Source organism: Cherax quadricarinatus, chromosome 81 (assembly GCF_038502225.1).
Source record: "Cherax quadricarinatus isolate ZL_2023a chromosome 81, ASM3850222v1, whole genome shotgun sequence".
Lineage (NCBI taxonomy): Eukaryota > Metazoa > Arthropoda > Malacostraca > Decapoda > Parastacidae > Cherax > Cherax quadricarinatus.
The window spans coordinates 10898570-10921093 of record NC_091372.1 but is presented as its reverse complement, the minus strand read 5'-3'; the positions used below and the strand labels follow the sequence as shown (position 1 = coordinate 10921093).

At 38.2% G+C, this 22524-nt stretch overlaps 1 protein-coding gene across 1 annotated transcript in view; it reads right to left on the bottom strand.

Moving 5' to 3' along the window:
* LOC128699815 (calcium release-activated calcium channel protein 1-like) overlaps window positions 1-22524 on the bottom strand; it is a 26567-nt gene extending 4043 nt beyond the window's left edge. The window contains exons 1-5 of the mRNA XM_070102395.1: window positions 22456-22524; window positions 19369-19456; window positions 13397-13524; window positions 10323-10518; window positions 5053-5128 (exon numbers count right to left, since the gene is read on the bottom strand). Of these exons, the coding sequence (XP_069958496.1) occupies window positions 5053-5128; window positions 10323-10518; window positions 13397-13483 (359 nt within the window). The 5' untranslated portion in view covers window positions 13484-13524; window positions 19369-19456; window positions 22456-22524. The remainder of the gene's footprint in view (window positions 1-5052; window positions 5129-10322; window positions 10519-13396; window positions 13525-19368; window positions 19457-22455) is intronic.

Here is a 22524-nt window from a genome sequence, read left to right as displayed (position 1 = left end):
AGCACTTTATTAACATCAAGGCAAAAGGAAATCAGATAATACTGTCTGGACAAACAGTATAATATTACAAGTTATATATACAGAACTCTAGGTAGTAGGTTGGTAGACAGCAACCGCCCAGGGAGGTACTACCATCCTGCTAAGTGAGTGTAAAACGAAAGTCTGTAATCGTTTTACATGATGGTAGGATTGCTGGTGTCCTTTTTTCTGTCTCATAAACATGCAAGATTTCAGGTACGTCTTGCTACTTCTACTTACACTTAGGTCACACTACACATACATGTACAAGCATATATATGTGTACGAATGGTATATAATACCGACAAGATGAGATTAAGACACATGTGCAACATCTGGATATCTTTATTGTAGACGTTTCACCATCCAGTGGCTTTATCAATACAAATTCTAGGACATAACTTGAAGACAGTAGAACTATGTACAGAAGATGAGGTAATCAGTCCCTCAACCTAGGAGTAGGTGCGAAGAGCACCATAGTCGTGGAGATTCTGAAGCAGAAGAAAGGAGCCTGGTGCTTATATAGTAACGTCAGGTGTAGCAGACGAGGGCATATTCACTGGTAGGCGGGATTCCCCAGTGGAAGTAGGTCCTTCCCAAAGAGATGGGTTAGTTGTAGTAGTAGTTGTCGTAGTCGTGAAGGTTATGTACATGTCCTTAGAATCTCCACGACTATGGTGCTCTTCGCACCTACTCCTAGGTTGAGGGACTGATTACCTCATCTTCTGTACATAGTTCTACTGTCTTCAAGTTATGTCCTAGAATTTGTATTGATAAAGCCACTGGATGGCGAAACGTCTACAATAAAGATACCCAGATGTTGCACATGTGTCTTAATCTCAAGCATATATATACACACCCCTTTGAGTTTTCTTCTACTTTCTTTCTAGTTCTTGTTCTTGTTTATTTCCTCTTACCTCCATGGGGAAGTGGAACAGAATTCTTCCTCCGTAAGCCATGCGTGTTGTAAGAGGCGACTAAAATGCCGGGAGCAAGGGGCTAGTAACCCCTTCTCCTGTATATATTACTAAATGTAAAAGGAGAAACTTCCGTTTTTCCTTTTGGGCCACCCCACCTCAGTGGGATACGGCCGGTGTGTTGAAAGAAAGAAAGATATACAGAACAGGCAATACAAATTTTAATCCTGAGCATAAAGAATTTCTAGAGAGCTTGAAAAAAATGCACATGCATAATTGTGGCATGCTAAGAGTATGTTACATTTTATTTGGCGTATGTCACACACTCATACAGGCCATACTGACCAGCGAACCGGATGTTAAGGTAGTTAATACACTGTGAAAATCAGAAGGGCAAAAATCCTTCTCTCTCAATAGCTTAAAAAACATTGTCAAAAATCATCTCTTGAGCTTGATGTAACAATTCATCTGATGACCATACAAATACTATGCAATAGCAAAATCTAATTTCTATGAAAATTGTCAGAGCAAGAAAACAAATCAAAATATTGTACAGAAATAAAGTATGAAAAATTGAAAAGTGCATAGTATAGACAACACTAACTTTTGCCTCGGCTGACGCTAAAAAACTCGCCTAACGATATTCGTTCTCGGGTACCAATTAATATCGTTAGGTGAGGGTCCACTGTATAGACAACACTGCTAACCTATTCATCATTTAACCTCCACTGTAATCTATTGTAACCTCCTTCCACTCCAGTGAAATCTACACTACCTTGTTCTTTTTCAACACATCGACCGTCTCCCACCAAGGCACGGGTGACCCAAAAAAAGAAACACTTTCACTATCATTCAACACTTTCACCATCCATCACACACAATCACTGTCTTTGCAGAGGTATGTAGATACGACAGTTCAGATGTCACTCTAAACAGCAGATATCTCAAACCCTTCCTTTAACCCTTTGACCGTCGCAAGCCCCTTTCTGAAACTGTCATTCTATGTCGCAAAATTTTTGGAAAAAAAAAAAAAAAAAATTTTCTTATGAAATGATAGAGAATCTTTTCCTGATGGTAATGACACCAAAAGTACGAAATTTGGTTGAAAACTCACGGAATTATTGTCCCGCAGAGTTAGCAGTCTTGGCGACATATACTCATCGGCGATTTCGCCGACTTTAAGCCCTATTTTTGGTCAATTCCGTTGTTCCAGTTGACCAAACTCATAGCTATTTCTTTAGAACTCCTTTTTTCTATCAATTGAATACAAGAAATGGCCCATTTACCACTTTGAACTACCCAATAAAGTGGTCAGAAACTGGCAATTTGGCCAATTTCATGCAAATTAAAAAAGATGCCAATTTCAAAATAGGGTCCAGAATAAACAATGTATGCATTCTTGGCACTAAAATAACATATCCTCTGTACATTAGTCACGTCTCTAGGCCCCTGTTATATTACTATTGCTTTCTATTTTGATTTTTTATTCATATAAAACATAGAAGATTTACTGTTATGCAGACTACTGCAGTAATGTAAAACTGGTATAAATAACATCAGTGCACTAGTGAAAGAATATTAGACTCCCCAGTTGACGTGTATTGGACGTGTGGTGTGATTTGCTTACTCTTGAACATTGGTAAAAATCGAACATTTCTGCTAATATGAGCTCAATTTCAAGGTCGTTTACATTATGAAACTAATCAAAATCATCTCTATTTCTGTAACATGTTTTCCAATTTATCACATGAGAAAATGAAAACGAGAATATAACAATAAATACTATACGAAAATACACCTCAAAGTCGGCGTTTTATTAAAAAAAAAACAGTCGGAGTTGTTTTTTTTTCTCATTATGCACTGCATGCTGCAGGATTTTTTTATATGGTGCACACTGACCACACAGACCCATTCTCTCACATATGGGCCTACCAGCTTTCTCCTGCTTGATTTGAAGCCTCTAGAATTATTGAGCATATATACGTCCGAAACACTGGCTCGTAAGACATATACATACAACCAAAACAGTCAAAGGGTTAAAGTGCAGGCATTGTGCTTCCCACTGCCGAGACTCAAGTCCGGCTAACCAGTTTCCTTGAATCCCTTCGCAAAATATTACTTTTCTCACACTCCAACAGCTCATCAAGTCCCAAAACCCATTTGTCTCCATTCACCCCTATCTAACACGCTCACACATACCTGCTGTATGTTCAAGCCCCTTGCACACAAAACCTCTTTTACCCCCACCCTCCAACCTTTCTTAGGACTATCCCTACTCCTCCCCCCATCTACCACAGATTTATACACCCTCCAAGTCATCCTATTTTGATCCAGCCTCTCTAAATGACCAAACCTCCTCAACAACCCCTCCTCAGCTCTCTGAATAATACTGCTAATAACTCCAAACCTCCTCCTTATTTCCTCACTATGAATTCTCTGCATAATATTTACACCACATATTGCACTTAGACACGACATCTCCACTGCCTCCAGTCTCCTTCTTGCTGCAGCATTTTCAGCCTATGCTTCACACCCATATAAGAGTGTTGGTACCACTATACTCTCATACATTCCCTTCTTTTCTTCCATGGATAACATTCTTTGTCTCCACAGATAGCTCAATGCACCACCCACCCTTTTCCTTCATTAGTTCTATGGTTAACCTTGTCCTTAATAAACCCATCCACTGACAAATCTACTCCCAAATATCTGAACACATCCACTTTTTCCATACTCCCTCCCTCCAATGTGATATCCAGTTTTCCTTTACCTATATCATTTGATACCTTCATCACCTTACTCTTATCTATGTTCACCTTGCTTCTCTATCCACCCTATTATATGTCTTTCTAAATCCATAAATGCAACGAAAATTTCCCTACCTTTATCTAAATAATGTTCACTTATATGCTTCAATGTAAATACTTGATTTACATATCCCCTACCCATTCTAAAACTTCCTTATTCATCTGCGATCCTGCTCTCTGTCTTACCTCTAATTCTGTCAGTATTAATCCTGCCATACACTTTACCTGGTATACTCAGTAAACTACTACTTCTTTCTGTCAATGCACTGGCCATATCCCACCGAGGTGGGGTGGCCCAAAAAGAAAAACAAAAGTTTCTCCTTTTACATTTAGTAATATATACAGTAGAAGGGGTTACTAGCCCCTCGCTCCTGGCATTTTAGTCGATTCTTATGACACGGATGGCTTACGGAGGAAGAATTCTGTTCCACTTCCCCATGGAGAACTCAGTAAACTTATTCCCTTATAATTTTTACACTCTTTTGTCCCCCTTCCCATTATATAAAGGAACTATACATACTCTCTGCTAATCCCCTGTCATACATTTATTGAACAAAAGTACCAACCACTTCAAAACTACTGTATTTCGCAGCTTTTAAGACTTATTTTAGTTTCAATGGCTCAGCACTGGACGTAACTGGGAGAGCTACAGCCCACCCCACACCCCGAACTTATAGCTCCTGTCAATGACCTTCAGTTTATAGGACACAGGGTGGTTTCTGGAGACATTTTGTGGAAAAAATGCATCTAATAAGCTCTGAAATATGGTATATCCTCACCATGTGTTACATGTTAGTGCTAATGTTAACCAGGTTTTAAGAAACTAACTTTATTTTTTTTTAACACATCAGCTGTTTCCCATGAAGGAATGATGACCCAAAAAAGAAGAAATACTTTTATCATTATCCACTCCATCACTGTCTTTCTTACCAGAGATGTACCTACACTACAGTTATAAAACTGCAACTTATCAACGCCCCTCCTTCAGAGTGCAGGCACCGGATCATGCAATCATTGCATGACCAGATTTGTCCATTTCATTATAAAATTCGTGTTTTTTTTTTTTTAACACATCAGCTGCTTCTCACCAAGGCAGGGTGACGAAAAGAGAAAACACTTTCATCATCACTTACTTCATCACTGCCTTGCCGGAGGTTTGCCATACTAGAGCTCAAAAACTGCAATGTATCTCCACCCCTCCTTCAGAGAGTGCCGGCACTGTACTTCCCACCTTCAGGACTTTTAGAATGAGTCCCGTACTCGCCCCATCAACTTTACAGAGTACAGTACTGAGAAGCTTTACAACTAACCAACGCATTGAAAGGTGCGGTGAATCCGATGTATTTGTAGTGGTGCTATTCAGACTGGTCATGGAATCAACATGAGCTGTAAAAGATACATTATTACATTATTTGCAGTTATGGATATTGTATTTCCATCATAATTACATTTAATGTATAACATAATGCAACTTAGACTTATATGCTGCTGTCAAGACCGTGTAGGTACATTCCATTTTATTGTTCATAATTTTACTAAATAAGTTTGGGTTTATTCATAATTTTATTAAATAAATTTGTGTCTATTTGAATAAATACTCTGAAAATTTAGTTACCATGGCAACCAGAAATTGATGTGTGTTTAAAATACATAGTAACACTTACTCAGTTGAATTCTATCGGTGGAACAGTTCAATGACGTCAACCTAATATTTAAAAGATAGCTAATCAAATTGTCTCTGGCAGAGAATTTGACATGTTTTTATAATTATTTCTTTAATTACATATACATGTAGTTTAAATAGTGTCATGAGTTCAACTCATTAATATTAATCAAAACTCAAGCTTAAAGATGTTATAAACAAAATGTGAGTACAGGTGTTCTTCAACTTACAATGGTTCAACTTAGGATGTTTTGAGTTTACGATAGTGCAAAAGCATTTAAGTTGGAGATGAAACTTGAGATAATTACCCAACATGAAGGCAACAAGTCCATAACTTGTACAGTGGACCCCCGCTTAACGAACTTTTTTCATTCCAGTAGTATGTTCAGGTGCCAGTACTCACCGAATTTTTTCCCATAAGGAATATTGTGAAGTAGATTAGTCCATTTCAGAGCCCCAAACATACACGTACAAACGCACTTACATAAATACACTTACATAATTGGTCGCATTTGGAGGTGATCGTTAAGCGGGGGTCAACTGTATTTATTTATTTATTTTTCAATATTGGTATTTAGTTAGTTGCAGTAATTATTTGTTTATTTACTTATTCAGTGACAGTAGTTACTTAGGATATCATATTCACATTCGACCTGCAATATTTTTGACTTACAATGGGTTTGTCAGAATGTAACCCCATTGTAAGTCAAGGAGCCCTGCAGTGATGCCAAGAATAGTTCATGATCTGGACAAGAAGTAACAAGACAAATCATACTGCAGCTCTTAAATATTGGTCTTGTGCCCTGAACTTTAAACGAAATCATTCTCCAAACAGATATATCAAGTCCTGATTAGCACTGCCTTACCTCAACTTTGCACAGAAGGAAATGCCTATAACCTTTACGAGTTTTAAGATCTAATACCAGAACTCTGTATAACGATTAAGTTCTGATGTATGCATGCCTAGGGGAAGGTGTATGTGCGCGTCCATGCATGCATGTGTGTGTTTACTCACCGGTTTGTGCTCATCAATTTGTGTTCGCAAGGGTCAAAATTAAACTCCTGGCCCTGACTCTTAGTCTGCTTTACCCAGATGTGTGTGTGAGAGATGGGAATGTACTAACAGAAGGCGAGTTTCACTTGCTTGCCCAATGCTTTGCTGTTTAATGACTTTATCATTTCTTAATTCCTTAAAATGATTTGATATTCCGATTACTCTTCTGATTTATTATTATGCAATATTAATCATTGCTTTCATTAAGAAAACTATCCACTATGTGGAATTATTTAAAATTCAGATATATATTAGGACCCCTGCATCCACAAGTGAATACATTCCAAGGGCCTGCCAAAGATACTGAAGCTGTGGATAGTAGCAAACCCTATATATAAGTCCTATACATACCTATTATAAAGTTTAATTGATAAATTATGCTCAATAAGTGTACAATTATCATTTTTTCACTGATGGGAAGCACTTCATCGCTTCTCTTAGGCATTGAAGAACTGCCAGCTTCACTACTTTTGGCCACAGTAAACCATGGATAACTGAAATCACAGATACCAAATCAGTGGATACAGGGGTTCTACTGTATATTATCCCTTTCACTGTTTCTTACATAGATGAATGTTAATCATGCCAGCGTCACTCATATAGATGTGCGTTTTAATCACAGTGCCCTCATATATGCTGTGAGTGGTAAATTTTGGCCTAGACATAAGAGAAGGGGTCCATAGTGTGAATGTGTACAGTATAAAAACAATCCTGCGCCACTCGGAGTGTGATGGGAAAAACAATCTCCTGAACTTGTCTCTGGTTTAAAGCTGCAGCTTTTAGGTGCTCTCTAGGATGGTTTCTTGGCTTCAATTGACAGAACGGAAGACATACAGTGATACTTCGCATATCTGACCTGCCATTATCCGAACCTCACCAACATCCGAACAGACCCTCGGAAAGGGTAATATTCTAAAATTATTACCAAAACATCCGAACAACCATTTGGATATTTTCTGCCACCTCAAAAACTGAAGAAAGTGCCAAAAGAAAAGTGATGGCGAAGCCACAGAGCTTGGACTCGATCAGTGCATGATGAAGTGGTACAGTACCTACAACAATGTGGTAGTGGTATGATGGTTCATGGTGCCGAACTTAAAATGGCTGCAGAAATCTCGGAGACTGTTATTCAAGCCCAGAGTGTCTGGTCCCAGAGCCAGATGATGATGGACTCGTTTTTTAAACTTACAACGCTGTCACTGATGGTGATATGACAGTACGGATGCGCATTTTTTCCCCCTCATGTATCTGGAAACTCCGTGTTTCCGAACTGGTCTCAACCCATATAGTTTGGATATGAGAGGTATCACTTTACTGCTGAAGTAGATATGATTTTCATTGGTTTCAGGACTGGAAGTAGCTTGAAATAGGGCTCAAAGTACAGTGGAACTCCGGTTTTTGTACTTAATCCATTCCAGAAGGTCGTACTAAAACCGAAAAGTACGAAAACTGCATTAATATTTCCCATAAGAAATAATGTAAATGTACAATTAATCCGTTCCAGACAACCAAAAATATTAACAAAAAATACATTTTTTAAAGAATAACTATAGTTTTACCTAAAGAAAACAATGATAAATGAACACTACACACCTTTATTAAAGACTCTTGTTGTCGTATTGAAGAAGGAGAGGAGGGGAGAGGGAGTTGGGGTTAATGTTTGGAAGGGGAATCCCCCTCCACAAGGACTTCAGGTATCAAAGTCCTCTCTGGGGTTACTTCCCTTCTTTGTTTTTTACTGACACTGGACCCCTGTTGCACTAAAAATCTGTCCAGAGAGCTGTTTCTGGCATCTCTTTAAGATTTGCTTAAAATGGGACAAGGTATTGTCACTGAACGTGTTGCAGATATGGCTTGTATCAGCTTTGTTAGGGTGATATTTTTCAACAAAAGTTTGCAACTCATTCCACTTTGCATACATGTCCTTAATCACTGAAGAAGGCACCTTCTTCCCTCTCTTTTCCTCCTCCTCTGAAGCAATTTCCTCAGCTGTGGTCTGTTGCTATTCCAGATGAAGGTCTTGCAGTTCTTCAGTGGTTAGCTCTTCCCTGTGGTCCTACACCAACTCTTCCACATCCTGGCCACTCACATCCAACCCCATGGATTTCCCCAAAGACACAATTCATTCCACAACAGGCGTAGGGTTGACAGGGTCAGCCTCAAACCCTTCAAAATCCTTCTCTTGGACACATACATCCTGGCAAGCTCAGCTAAACATACGCCACTTTCGTATTTTTCCACAATCTCTTTCTTCAATTTTATTGTGTTTCTCACCTTCTTTACCATAGGGCTCGCACTAGGAACTTTCTTTGGGCCCATGGTGGCTTATTTTGCAGTCACAACCAATAAACAAGCACAAAAACTGCGAAATGTTTCGGATCAATGCTCACTCAACCAGTGACAAAGCCAGACTGACGGCGTTCCTGGGCAGGCAGACACGTATGATACGTATGATTTCCGGATTGAGGTATGAAAACCGGACCAAAATTTCGCCCTCAAAAAATGTTCTAAAACCAAATTGTACGATAAGTACACCGTACGAAAACCAGAGGTCCACTGTATTGGAAATATTTGATTTTTGACACATTTCCTGAGGATGGGTAAGGCCCCCCGAATCTGTTTTATGAATTTTCACTAAGTCTACCTTAAGTATTAGTATGTTTTCATTCCTGGTTATATTTTACTATCCAAGAAATAGGGTCAAGTGAAATATATGAGTTGCTTGAGGATGGAATTCATGAACTTAGGAAATGTTGCTTTAGTGGCTGGAATGTCTAGTGTGCTTATTTTTTACTGTTTTTAAATTAGAGTTTTTTGCAATTTGTTTAAAGTCGGCCAAGGCACTGACTTCTGTGCACTTTATAGAGTAGCTTTGATAGCTGAATGGATGGTTTCTTGTGCTGAACTGGAAGGCATGCCCAAAATAGGTAAGAATTTGGTTGAATTGAGCCATGGAATTGGCTTATAATAGGAATCAAAGTGGACAAAAATCACTGATGCATTAACTGTGCCCAAACTGCCAACTTTTGCACCTGCAAAATTCCATAAGTTTTCCGGCAACTTTTTGGTGTCATTATCTTTAGAAAAAGATGTTCTACCATTTCAAAAGAAAAATAGATTATTTTTTTTAAATTCCCAACATTGTCAGCACTTTTTTTTTCAGAGCTTCAGACAGTGAAGGGTTTAGAGTCCCAGATAGAGGAATACTGTACTTTAGATAAGGCAATTATCAAAGGATATGAGAGTCACCCTACTTTAGTGTGAGTGGGCTAGTATATTAAAAAAAAATAACTGAGGGTGAATCAGTCATCTAGGTAGTAGGTTGGTAGATAGCAACCGCCCAGGGAGGTACTACCGTCCTGCCAAGTGAGTGTAAAACGAAAGCCTGTAATTGTTTTACATGATGGTAGGATTGCTGGTGTCCATTTTTCTGTCTCATAAACGTGCAAGGTTTCAGGTACGTCTTGCTACTTCTACTTACACTTAGGTCACACTACACATACATGTACAAGCATATATATGCACACCCCTCTGGGCTTTCTACTATTTTCTTACTAGTTCTTGTTATTGTTTATTTCCTCTTATCTCCATGGGGAAGTGGAACAGAATTCTTCCTCCGTAAGCTATGCGTGTTGTAAGAGGCGACTAAAATGCCAGGAGCAAGGGGCTAGTAACCCCTTCTCCTGTATAAATTACTAAATTTAAAAAGAGAAACTTTCGTTTTTCTTTTTGGGCCACCCTGCCTCAGTGGGATATGGCCGGTTTGTTGAAAGAAAGAAAGAAGCCTCAGTCATATGTAAGACTTTCCTTAAACTTAAGTAAACCATTACTGATGTACTTCATGTCATTATGTTAATTCGTACCAGTATTTTTCTCAACAGCCTCTAAATGTGGCAGTACACAAGTAGAGATCATAAGAGCTAGCAAGTGCACTGCTACCAGCAACGTTGTGCACACGCTGACAGCAATCAGTAGACCTTGAGGAACATGGCTACACTCAGTCTCATTGTCTCCCCCTCCTTTACACCCGTAGTCCACCTGAAGCTCAACCATGGCAACCTTGAGAAAACAGAAGAGAAATAGTGTCAAAGAAGCTATCCATAAGATATCTCCAAGCAGAAAGACAAACTAAATTCTGTTTGCAAGAATGTTGTGCATAACTCTGCATAACTATGGGCTTTATGCATGCATAATTAAATGTCACCCATCTCTGTACAAACACTGTATCATGCTGAAACAAAATTATTATTTATTATTATTATTATTATTATTATTATCAGAATATCATTGGTATTTTGTATCTTCAAAATTGCTGGGATGAAGATGACTGAAGATAAAAATGTGGCAGGCAGCCAAACTATTCCAGGTCTCCTTTCAAGTACTCTCCAGTAACCACACTCTATAATTACACTACAGCCTCTCATCACTTAGCGACGTACTTGTTTACCGATGCCTCGGCCTTACAACAGGCTCTCTGACCAGTATTTATACCTAAATAATGTATATTAGAGCTGATTTCCCCTATTCTGTTTACACTGGAACCTCAGTTTTTGTGATTAATTCATTCCAGAAAGTCTGATGAAAACTGAATTGTATGAAAACTGAATCTGTCCAGAGAGGTCTGTTTCTGGCATCTCTTTAAGATTTGTCTAAAATGGGACAAGGCATTGTCATTGAACATGTTGCAGACATGTCTTGCAACAGCTTTGTTAGGGTGATATTTCTCCAGAAAACTTTGCAACTCACTCCACTTTGCACACATGTCCTTAATCACTGGAGAAGGCACATTCTCCCCTCTTTCTTCCTCTTCCTCCTCTGAAGCAATTTCCTCAGTTGCAGTCTGTTACTGTTCCAGTTGGAGGTCTTGCAGCCCTTCAGTGGTTAGCTCTTCCCTGTGGTCGTCCACCAACTCTTCCACATCTTGGCCATTCACATTCAACCCCATGGACTTCCCCAAAGACACAATAGATTCCACAACAGGCATAGAGTGATGCTCACTCATTGATAAACAAAGGCAGACTGAGTCACTTGGCACTTGAGTGGCCAAGTGACGCGGGCAGGCAGGTGGATGCGTTTGGTATGGACCATTTTCAACTCTACGAAAACCGAGGTAATGCATGAAAACTGGGACAAAATTTTGGCGGAAAAAGTCATCGAAAACCAAATCCTACGAAAACTGGTGCATATGAAAACCAAGGTTCCACTGTATTTCAATATACAGTACACTACTGTATAAACATTTAAAAATATACCAGAAATGTTATAAATGGTGCAAAGGTGACATTAAAACAATATCAAAGGTGGATGACACAAACTCACTACCATTATAGTATGTTCCTCACTTAGCGATGAATTTGTTTAACGGTGTGGTCTCAGGAATAGAACTCCATCATTAAGTGAGGAGAGGCTGTAATTCAGTTACTAGGACCTTGCTGCACAACAGAAAACGCATCTGATTATGAATCACAAGATCCCAGATTCAACTACCGGCAAGGTTGCCTTTGTAACTGCTGAATAGCTATACCCTTGCCTGTGGTCACAGGCATCTGGGGATCATTTCTCAAATGAATATCCTACAAAAACTTTACAAAAGAAATCAGTAGCTAAGTACGTACAGCTATCAAAATAATTCAAAGACAATTATTTACATTCTATAAACCATATCCATAATTCATTTCCAGTCACTGGCTACAAGTAGTAGCAAATTTACACAAAATGGAACACAATATATCCCACCATTTATGCCAAAGAGATCCTTGTTCTTAATTAGATGTGACATTCTGCGGGAAGAATAAGACACCTCTAGAGAACTGTGGCTGACTTATATTTTTGGGACCTTGAAGCTTGAACTGTTATGGGGTTCCCTTTGCAAATGTCTAAAGTCACTTCTGGGGTCCCTCTGGGATTAGGGGACCTTCATTAGTTTCATAGTAGATCTGCCCCTGCTAGAGAAGAGAGTCCCCTTCTTCCTAGGCTCAAAACCCTTACACTTCACTACTGTGTTAAGGTGACCCCCAACATCATGGAGTTAAATGAAAGCATCTATAGCCAAGATGAAGATGATAATATCACAATATAACCTAATGACAGAATACACATTGTTACCTTCATGGGAGTGAGTGTGAGTCAATCTTGGTTTAGTCTTTACAGTAGAACCTTTTGCCAATACTTCCCAATACATCAAACTCTAAATTTTCCCAATCTTATCTTTGCCTGCCATACATGACAAGGCAGCCTATGCAAATGACAGATATATGCTACATTAAAGAAAGTACTTAACTTAGCCCCTTTGAAAACCAATTCCACAATTAGAACTCACAAAGAAGTGCACCAAGATTTTAATAAGTGTCTTAATGTATTGATCTAAGGATGGTACAGTACTGAATATTTTTTGTAAAGTTTTATGAGTAAAAAGACAATCATATACATAGTGATAAGCAAGGAAGCACTGCAACTATCTTTACAACTTAATTAAGCAATGATCTGGGAAGACTTACTGTCATTACAAATAAATTCATACAGTAATACAGTGGACCCCCGGTTTACGATATTATTTCATTCCAGAAGTATGTTCAGGTGCCAGTACTGAACGAATTTGTTCCCATAAGGAATATTGTGAATTAGATTAGTCCATTTCAGACCCCAAACATACACGTACAAATGCACTTACATAAATACACTTACATAATTGGTCGCATTGGGAGGTGATCGTAAAGCGAGGGTCCACTGTACTGTACTTTTCTAACACGTTAAATCATCTTTGAATAAATCATGCAGACCACCTTATTATAAACTATTATATACTGTATTATATAATGTACAGTAGCATATAATATACTATAATAACCCTGTTTCACTATATAGTATCTGAAATAAGACACATCAAAATATTGTAGTGTGAGTTGATCTATATCTGTGAATGATAGAAAAAATTTACCATTGCAAATCCAGAGATAAGACCAGATGTGTGATTTGAAGCCTTGAGCTTGGCACGGTTCAGATGCATCTGCTGTAGAGTATACATTCCCAATGGACTGCTTGTCGAAGGAGCCAAGCAACAGAAATCTGAGAGAAATCCAAATAAAGGCATACCATCAGATGGAAGTTCAGTCACATGACACATCGATTGTCAATAATGTATTTTAGAATTTCCACTTTATTATGCTAAAGCTTGTTGGCCAATTAGAAACAATTAAAATTTTACTAACTTACTAGCCATCATACACAGACAGGCTCTGCTTTACAGTATACATTACTTCATAGCATTTCATTAATACAACGTTTTTCAATTATACCCATTCTTCATTTATTCAGATTTCGTACATTAAATGAAGAGTTAGAGGTATTGGGAAGATGGAGGGAATATTTTGAGGAATTGTTGAATGTTGATGAAGATAGGGAAGCTGTGATTTCGTGTATAGGGCAAGGAGGAATAACATCTTGTAGGAGTTAGGAAGAGCCAGTTGTGAGTGTGGGGGAAGTTCGTGAGGCAGTAGGTAAAATAAAAGGGGGTAAGGCAGCTGGGATTGATGGGATAAAGATAGAAATGTTAAAAGCAGGTGGGGATATAGTTTCGGAGTGGTTGGTGCTATTATTTAATAAATGTATGGAAGAGGGTAAGGTACCTAGGGATTGGCAGAGAGCATGCATAGTTCCTTTGTATAAAGGCAAAGGGGACAAAAGAGAGTGCAAAAATTATAGGGGGATAAGTCTGTCGAGTTCTAGATAGTAGGTTGGTAGACAGCAACTGCCCAGGGAAGTACTACTGTCCTGCCAAGTGATTGTAAAACGAAAGCCTGTAATTGTTTTACATGATGGTAGGATTGCTGGTGTCTTTTTTCTGTCTCATAAACATGCAAGATTTCAGGTATGTCTTGCTACTTCTACTTACACTTAGGTCACACTACACATACATGTACAAGCATATATATACACACCCCTCTGGGTTTTCTGGTATTTTCTTTCTAGTTCTTGTTCTTGTTTATTTCCTCTTATCTCCATGGGGAAGTGGAACAGAATTCTTCCTCCGTAAGCCATGCGTGTTGTAAGAAGCGACTAAAATGCCGGGAGCAAGGGGCTAGTAACCCCTTCTATATAAATTACTAAATTTGAAAAGAGAAACTTTTGTTTTTCTTTTTGGGCCACCCTGCCTCGGTGGGATATGGCTGGTTTGTTGAAAGAAAGAATTGAAAGAAGTCTGTTGAGTATACCTGGTAAAGTGTATGGTAGAGCTATTATTGAAAGGATTAAGAGTAAGATGGAGAATAGGATAGCAGATGAACAAGGAGGCTTTAGGAAAGGTAGGGGGTGTGTGGACCTGGTGTTTACAGTGAAACATATAAGTGAACAGTATTTAGATAAGGCTAAAGAGGTTTTTGTTGCATTTATGGATTTGGAAAAGGCGTATGACAGGCTGGATAGGGGGGCAATGTGGCAGATGTTGCAGATGTATGGTATAGGAGGTAGGTTACTGAAAGCAGTGAAGAGTTTTTACAAGGATAGTGAGGCTCAAGTTAAGAGTATGTAGGAAAGAGGGAGATTATTTCCCAGTAAAAGTAGGCCTTAGACAAGGATGTGTGATGTCACCATGGTTATTCAATATATTTATAGAAGGGGTTGTAAGAGAAGTAAATGCGAGGGTCTTGGCAAGAGGCGTGGAGTTAAAAGATAAAGAATCACACATAAAGTGGGAGTTGTCACAGTTGCTCTTTGCTGATGATACTGTGCTCTTGGGTGATTCTGAAGAGAAGTTGCAGAGGTTGGTGGAGGAATTTGGTAGGGTATGTAAAAGAAGAAAATTGAAAGTGAATACAGGAAAGAGTAAGGTTATGAGGATAACAAAATGATTAGGTGATGAAAGATTGGATATCAGATTGGAGGGAGAGAGTATGGAGGAGGTGAATGTATTCAGATATTTGGGAGTGGACGTGTCAGCGGATGGGTCTATGAAAGATGAGGTGAATCATAGAATTGATGAGGGAAAAAGGGTGAGTGGTGCACTTAGGAGTCTGTGGAAACAAAGAACTTTGTCCTTGGAAGCAAAGAGGGGAATGTATGAGAGTATAGTTTTACCAACACTCTTGTATGGGTGTGAAGCATGGGTGATGAATGTTGCAGCGAGGAGAAGGCTGGAGGCAGTGGAGACATCATGTCTGAGGGCAATGTGTGGTGTGAATATAATGCAGAGAATTTGTAGTTTGGAAGTTAGGAGGAGGTGTGAGATTGCCAAAACTGTTGTCCAGAGGGCTGAGGAAGGGTTGTTGAGGTGGTTCGGACATGTAGAGAGAATGGAGAGAAACAGAATGACTTCAAGAGTGTATCAGTCTGTAGTGGAAGGAAGGCGGGGTAGGGGTCGGCCTAGGAAAGGTTGGAGGGAGGGGGTAAAGGAGGTTTTGTGTGCGAGGGGCTTGGACTTCCAGCAGGCATGCGTGAGCGTGTTTGATAGGAGTGAATGGAGACAAATGGTTTTTAATACTTGACGTGCTGTTGGAGTGTGAGCAAAGTAACATTTATGAAGGGATTCAGGGAAACCGGCAGGCCGGACTTGAGTCCTGGAGATGGGAAGTACAGTGCCTGCACTCTGAAGGAGGGGTGTTAATGTTGCAGTTTAAAAACTGTAGTGTAAAGCACCCTTCTGGCAAGACAGTGATGGAGCGAATGATGGTGAAAGTTTTTCTTTTTCGGGCCACCCTGCCTTGGTGGGAATCGGCCAGTGTGATAATAAATAAATAAAATAAAAGTAGGCATAATCACAGATAACACCACTGACCACTATCCCACCTTTCTCATAGCCAACTTGTGTAAATTACCCCAGGACACAGGTAAGATCACATTCCGACTACATGACGAATTATCGGTTAATAACTTTGGGATATTGGCAGTTTGGAGGGATATGTTGTGTATCTTTATATGTGTATGCTTCTAGACTGTTGTATTCTGAGCACCTCTGCAAAAGCAGTGATAATGTGCGAGTGTGGTGAAAGTGTTGAATGATGATGAAAGTATTTTCTTTTTGGGGATTTTCTTTCTTTTTTGGGTCACCCTGCCTCGGTGGGAGACGGCCGACTTGTTGAAAAAAAAAAAAAAAAAAAAAAAAACTTTATTTCAACATTAAGTAACATTGACTGGCAGAATGAGCTAACAGTCAACCTCGATATTGATGAATGTCTTAATATTCTTTTACAAAAAACCCAAAACCTCTATAACAGGGAATATCCAATAAAAAACAAAGCAAATCGCAGCAAAGAGACTAAACAACATCCTCAGATCTATTGATAAAAAACATCTATATGAAAAACAGTACAGATTGGGCCTAATTAAAGGATCTGGCTAAACGTTCTCGTCAATACTTACTAATCTAATAAGGAGGTCTAAAAAACAATTATTACGAAAATAGATTTTATGACATAAAAGGGGATATGAAACAGACCTGGAAAACCCTATCTGAAATTCTAGGATCTAAAAAGCTGTCTCGAAACAGTGATTAACTTAACAACACCAGAAGAACGTCTCCTCCAGCCGCAAGATACTGCCAACAAACTTAATATCATTTTCTCAATGTAGGAACAAAGCTAACAAACAAAATCCCAAACTCAAAACACTCAGGCAAGACTACCTCACTGGTAACTACCCAAACACCCTATTTCTAGACCCAACAAACCTTACTGAAATCTTGCTCATCATCAAAACACTAAAGAACAAGACAGGAGACCTCAATAACTTACCATCACTCACGTATAAAAAAGCTTCTCATGTGTTGTCACCAATTATTGCAACTCTTTTTAATAAATCCACTGAATCTTCCATCTTCCCATGCATGCTCAAGACAGCAAGAGTCACCCCGATCCTCAAAGGAGGTGATCCAACTGAACTGAACAACTAGAGGCCAATATCAAACTTGCCCCTACTATCTAAAATCTTCAAAAAACTAATTCACAAACAAGTCTACTCCTACTTAGTATCCCACAACATATGTATAGGACTTTGCTTGAAAAAATCATCTCATCTCTCAATATTAACCAAACCAACTTCTAATCAGTTATTATATGATCTCTAACCTATTAAATGTCTGCCAATCCACGAAATATTACTGCTTGAATCATTAATTGTAACATTGTTTTTATTATGTGCAACTTCAAGATTATTATTCTCATAAACTTCCACCTTGACTACCTCACATTAGTAAAAAAAAAAAAAAAAAAAAAAAAAAAAAAAAAAAAAAAAAAAAAAAAAAAAAAAAAGAGAGAGAGAGAGATAAGATAAGATTTCAATACAAGTTAACCACTCTTATCTTGTCTAGATTTAAGTGGTTATTATGTACTAGGATCAGTCTGCCCAAAATTCCCCGGCATGATAGTGGCTTTCTTTGTACTTAGCAAACCAAAATTGTAATTACACATTGTAACCTTTACAAAGAAATAAAATCTTTATCTTTATCACCTGCCACCCCAACTTACCTACCACACCCTCTCTAAATGTTTCTCTTACTTTAGTATTTAGGTCTCCTACCACAATTACTCTCTCACTTAGTTCAAAAGTTCCTACACACTTGCTCAATATCTCCCAAAATCTCTCTCTCTCCTCTACACTCCTCTCTTCTCCAGGTACATACACACTTATTATGACCCACTTTTCATATCCAACCCTTATTTTAATCCACATAATCCTTGAGTTTAAACATTTATATTCCATCTTCTCCTTCCACAACTGATCCTTTGACATTATTGCTACCCCTTTCTTAGCTCTAACTCTCTCAGATACTCCTGACTTAATCCCATTTATTAACAATAATAATAATAATGTGGAGAAGAATCATTCCTCTATCAGCCATGAGTGTTGTAAGAGGTAACTAAAATGCTGGGAACAAGGGGCTAGTAACCCCTTCTCCTGTATAAATTACTAAATTTAAAAAGAAGAAAAACTTTCATTTCTTCTTTTTCAGGTCACCCTGCCTCTGTGGAAAACACCAGTGTTAAAAATAATAATAATAATGTAGAGTCTTAATTATTACTCCTATATAACATACAACATTATATTCCACTTTATACGAAGTTGTATCTCAACATTTTTGTGTAATCTATTAGCACTATTGCTGCTCACTTTTGTTACTGACGTTACCTTGATATTTTTCTTGCAATCTGAATATTAATAATTTCTATTTTTGCTCCACTAACATCAGTTCCTCTATTGAGCCACCACCTCTCATGACTCATGAATGCTGATATCTATCCTGGCTGAATCGTCTCCTCTCTGAACTCTTCAGTATCCAGTTCACTATAGATCAAGACTGCACACATTGCTAAACCAGCCTTGTAAATAACACTCACAGTAATAACAAGGTTATATCAATATTCAATTGCAATGCCATATCCTTAAGTAAGTACTTTGATGACGTCAGTGCACTGCAATAGTTACTACACACCGATCAAATATTCATTTTCTTGCAGAAACATAGTTAACTGATTGTAATTGACATTCACACAGTTAGTTACCTAGCTGTTTTAACTTTTAAAGTTTAAATAAGAAGATATTGCAAGAACCCCATGGAAATAAGTCACTTTGACTTTTTTAGGGTTATCCTGGTGGATAATTTACACATATGTAACTATGTATGATAAGTTGTGTTACTGTATTTATATGTAACAAAAAGGCACAATACCATGACTGGAACAATATACAAATAACCTGCACATAGGAGAGGGGAGCTTATAACAACATTTAGGTCCGACTTGGTCCATTTACAAAGTCTCACATGGTCCACGTTGAACTAAAACATTGTCATAAGCTCCCCTCTCCTATGTGCAGGTTATTTGTGTATTTATATGTACATGTAGGTGGGAAGTACAGTGCCTGCACACGGAAGGAGGGATGTTGGTAAGTTGCAGTTTTATAACTGTAGTGTAGACGCACCTCTGGTAAGGCAGTGACGGAGTGAATGATGATGAAATTGTTTCTTCTTTCTTGGGTCACCCTGCTTTGGTGGGAAACAGCTGATGTGCTAATAAAAAAATAATAAAAAATGTACTTAAATAAACATACTAAAGCATGGCACAACAAATATATACAACTTAACTGGGTACACAGCCACCCATATGCACAAATCTGATCAAAAGAAAATGGATCACAACCTAGAGCTCTAATAAGATTAAATGAATCAACTTTTTATGCACAAAAGATTATTTTTAATACAGATCTGCACAATTCTCAACCAAGAACTTAAAAACTCTAATCACAATAGGAGAAATCTATAGATCTCCATGTATCAATAAATTAAGTTGTGGAGACAATCTCAAAAACTTAAATCTGTGCCAAAACTTGAACTTGCAGTCAGAATTACAGAGACACTGCCTCATTACTGGATCATAACAAACTAACCAGTATTACAGAGACCACTGCATCATTACTAGGTCATAAAAGACTTACCAGAATTACAGACACTGCCTTATTACTGGATCATAACAAACTAACCAGTATTACAGAGACCACTGCATCATTACTAGGTCATAAAAGACTTACCAGAATTACAGACACTGCCTTATTACTGGATCATAACAAACTAACCAGTATTACAGAGACCACTGCATCATTACTAGGTCATAAAAGACTTACCAGAATTACAGACACTGCCTTATTACTGGATCATAACAAACTAACCAGTATTACAGAGACCACTGCATCATTACTAGGTCATAAAAGACTTACCAGAATTACAGACACTGCCTTATTACTGGATCATAACAAACATACCAGAATTAAGAGACCACTGGTTTATTATTAGAAAGTTGAATATCCACATGCTTACATTCCCCATTATACCTACTGCCCATATTTTGCATGCAATCACCCTATGATTGCATCTTTCAAATGCTTTTGGAGAACCCATGTACTGTACACCACATCTACATTTTGATTTTCTTCCACTGCCTCTGTGGTTTAGCAGTCATGACAAACATGATCTTCCCACTCTAAATCCATACTAGTTTAAGATGTGCATGTTGTGCTGTGCCATAAGGTTTGTAATCTGGTGTCTCATCATACTTTTGAAGACTTTCATAATGTGCAACGTTAGGATTACTAGTGTGTAATCTTTGGCAAGTGCTCCACAGTGCAAAAAAAACTGTATCTGCATTCTTCAGGGCCTCTGGGATTTTTCCCTAGCTCTAAGATCTTTCTCCAAAGGCTACCGAGTTAGTGTTACTTTGAACTTTTTTATAAATAAGAAAAATCCACAAATCTGGTCCAGGTGCTGCATGAGTGGGCATGTTTTCTATTTCTTTCTCGAATTCGGTACGATTAGTGCTTATGTCATATACATGATCTGTGTGGCTTTCAGAGGTAATGAAAAATCACATAAAGTCAATAATAACTCAACAAAAAGCAGATGTACGAATGATTATCTAATCTAGTGCCAGGCAACGTCTCTATTCTTCAAAAGCTTAAACCTATTTAACATACATAAAATTCACTCATACTTCCGTGTATACTGCATATACAGGACAATTAATTCTAAAATTAATCCTTCCCTAAAACTCTTTCTTGATAGCTACAATACAACTCATAGGTGTAATACTAGACACAAAAATCTCTGTGACATTCCCAGTGTCTGGCTCAATCTGTGTAAAATCTCTGTGTGCACAAAAAGACCTAAAATCTGGATCTCCTTGCCTGAAAATTCCCGATGTTCGCTATCATTCAGTCACTTCAATGTTAGTGTTAACAAACAGCTCCTTAATGTGAGCCTGACAACAATTTTTTTAATCATGTTGGCTGTCGCCCACTGAGGCAGGGTGATCCGAAAAAGAAACACTTTTATCAACATTCACACTATCACTGTCTTGCCAGACGCATGTGTGAGCGTGTTAGATAGGAGTGAATGAAGACGAATGACATTTGGGACCTGACGAGCTGTTGGAGTGTGAGCAGGGTAATATTTAGTGAAGGGATTCAGGGAAACTGGTTATTTTTACATAGCCGGACTTGAGTCCTGGAAATGGGAAGTACAATGCCTGCACTTTAAAGGAGGGGTTTGAGATATTGGCAGTTTGGAGGGATACATTGTGTATCTTGATACGTATATGCTTCTAAACTGTTGTATTCTGAGCACCTCTGCAAAAACAGTGATTATGTGTGAGTGAGGTAAAAGTGTTGAATGATGATGAAAGTATTTTCTTTTTGGGGATTTTTTTTCTTTTTTTGGGTCACCCTGTCTTGGTGGGAGACAGCCGACTTGTTAAAAAAAAAAAAAATTTAGTAGTTTCATGTCATGTAACTAGCTTCATTCTTATCATAATTTTTATTAGCAACAAAACCATCTTTCACATATAGTCCTATTCTTTCATGTGATCTATTTGTTCTGTTGTCTATATACTGTAGTTTTAATCTTTATCTCTTTATCCCAAACATCCCTTACGTATGTTTCTGTAAATGTTCCAAACATAACATTTGCTTCCATGAAGAGTCCACTTATATATATATCATTGCTATTTGTTTACAAACCCTGAATGTTCGCAAATAGGAATATTTACCATTGGGATGTTTTGGTTTAGTGTTGGTTTTATTAGTACCACTGGCACTGTGCCACTGTGTGATTATGACTCTTGGTGTACGTATTTCTGGCTTCCTCAGTGCTACTGATAATGTGTCGTGTTGTATGTGTGGCCCAGGTTTGTGTGGAACTGGTTCACTGCATTCTGCAAAGCAGTGTCCTAGGACTACTGTTATTTATCAATAGCCTAAACCAATCTTATTCATGGATGATTCCCTTCATGATCTCCAACATAGATCCAGTCATATTCAATAACAGTTAGGGTTGAACTTAAAAATCATCCTGGATTGCAACTTATAAATTAACAATCTTGCCAACACATACAATATAATGTTCAGGGAAAAAATAAAAACTTGTTTATCTAAATATAATAAAAAATTCACCCATTGAAAAACACAAGGAAGCTAAACCAGTATGGAGTGCACAACACACAAGATCACATATATCCTTACTATTCCAAGTGGAAGAAGAAACTGTGAGAGAGCAGTGGTAGTCACTACACGTGTTACAGGAAGAACTGT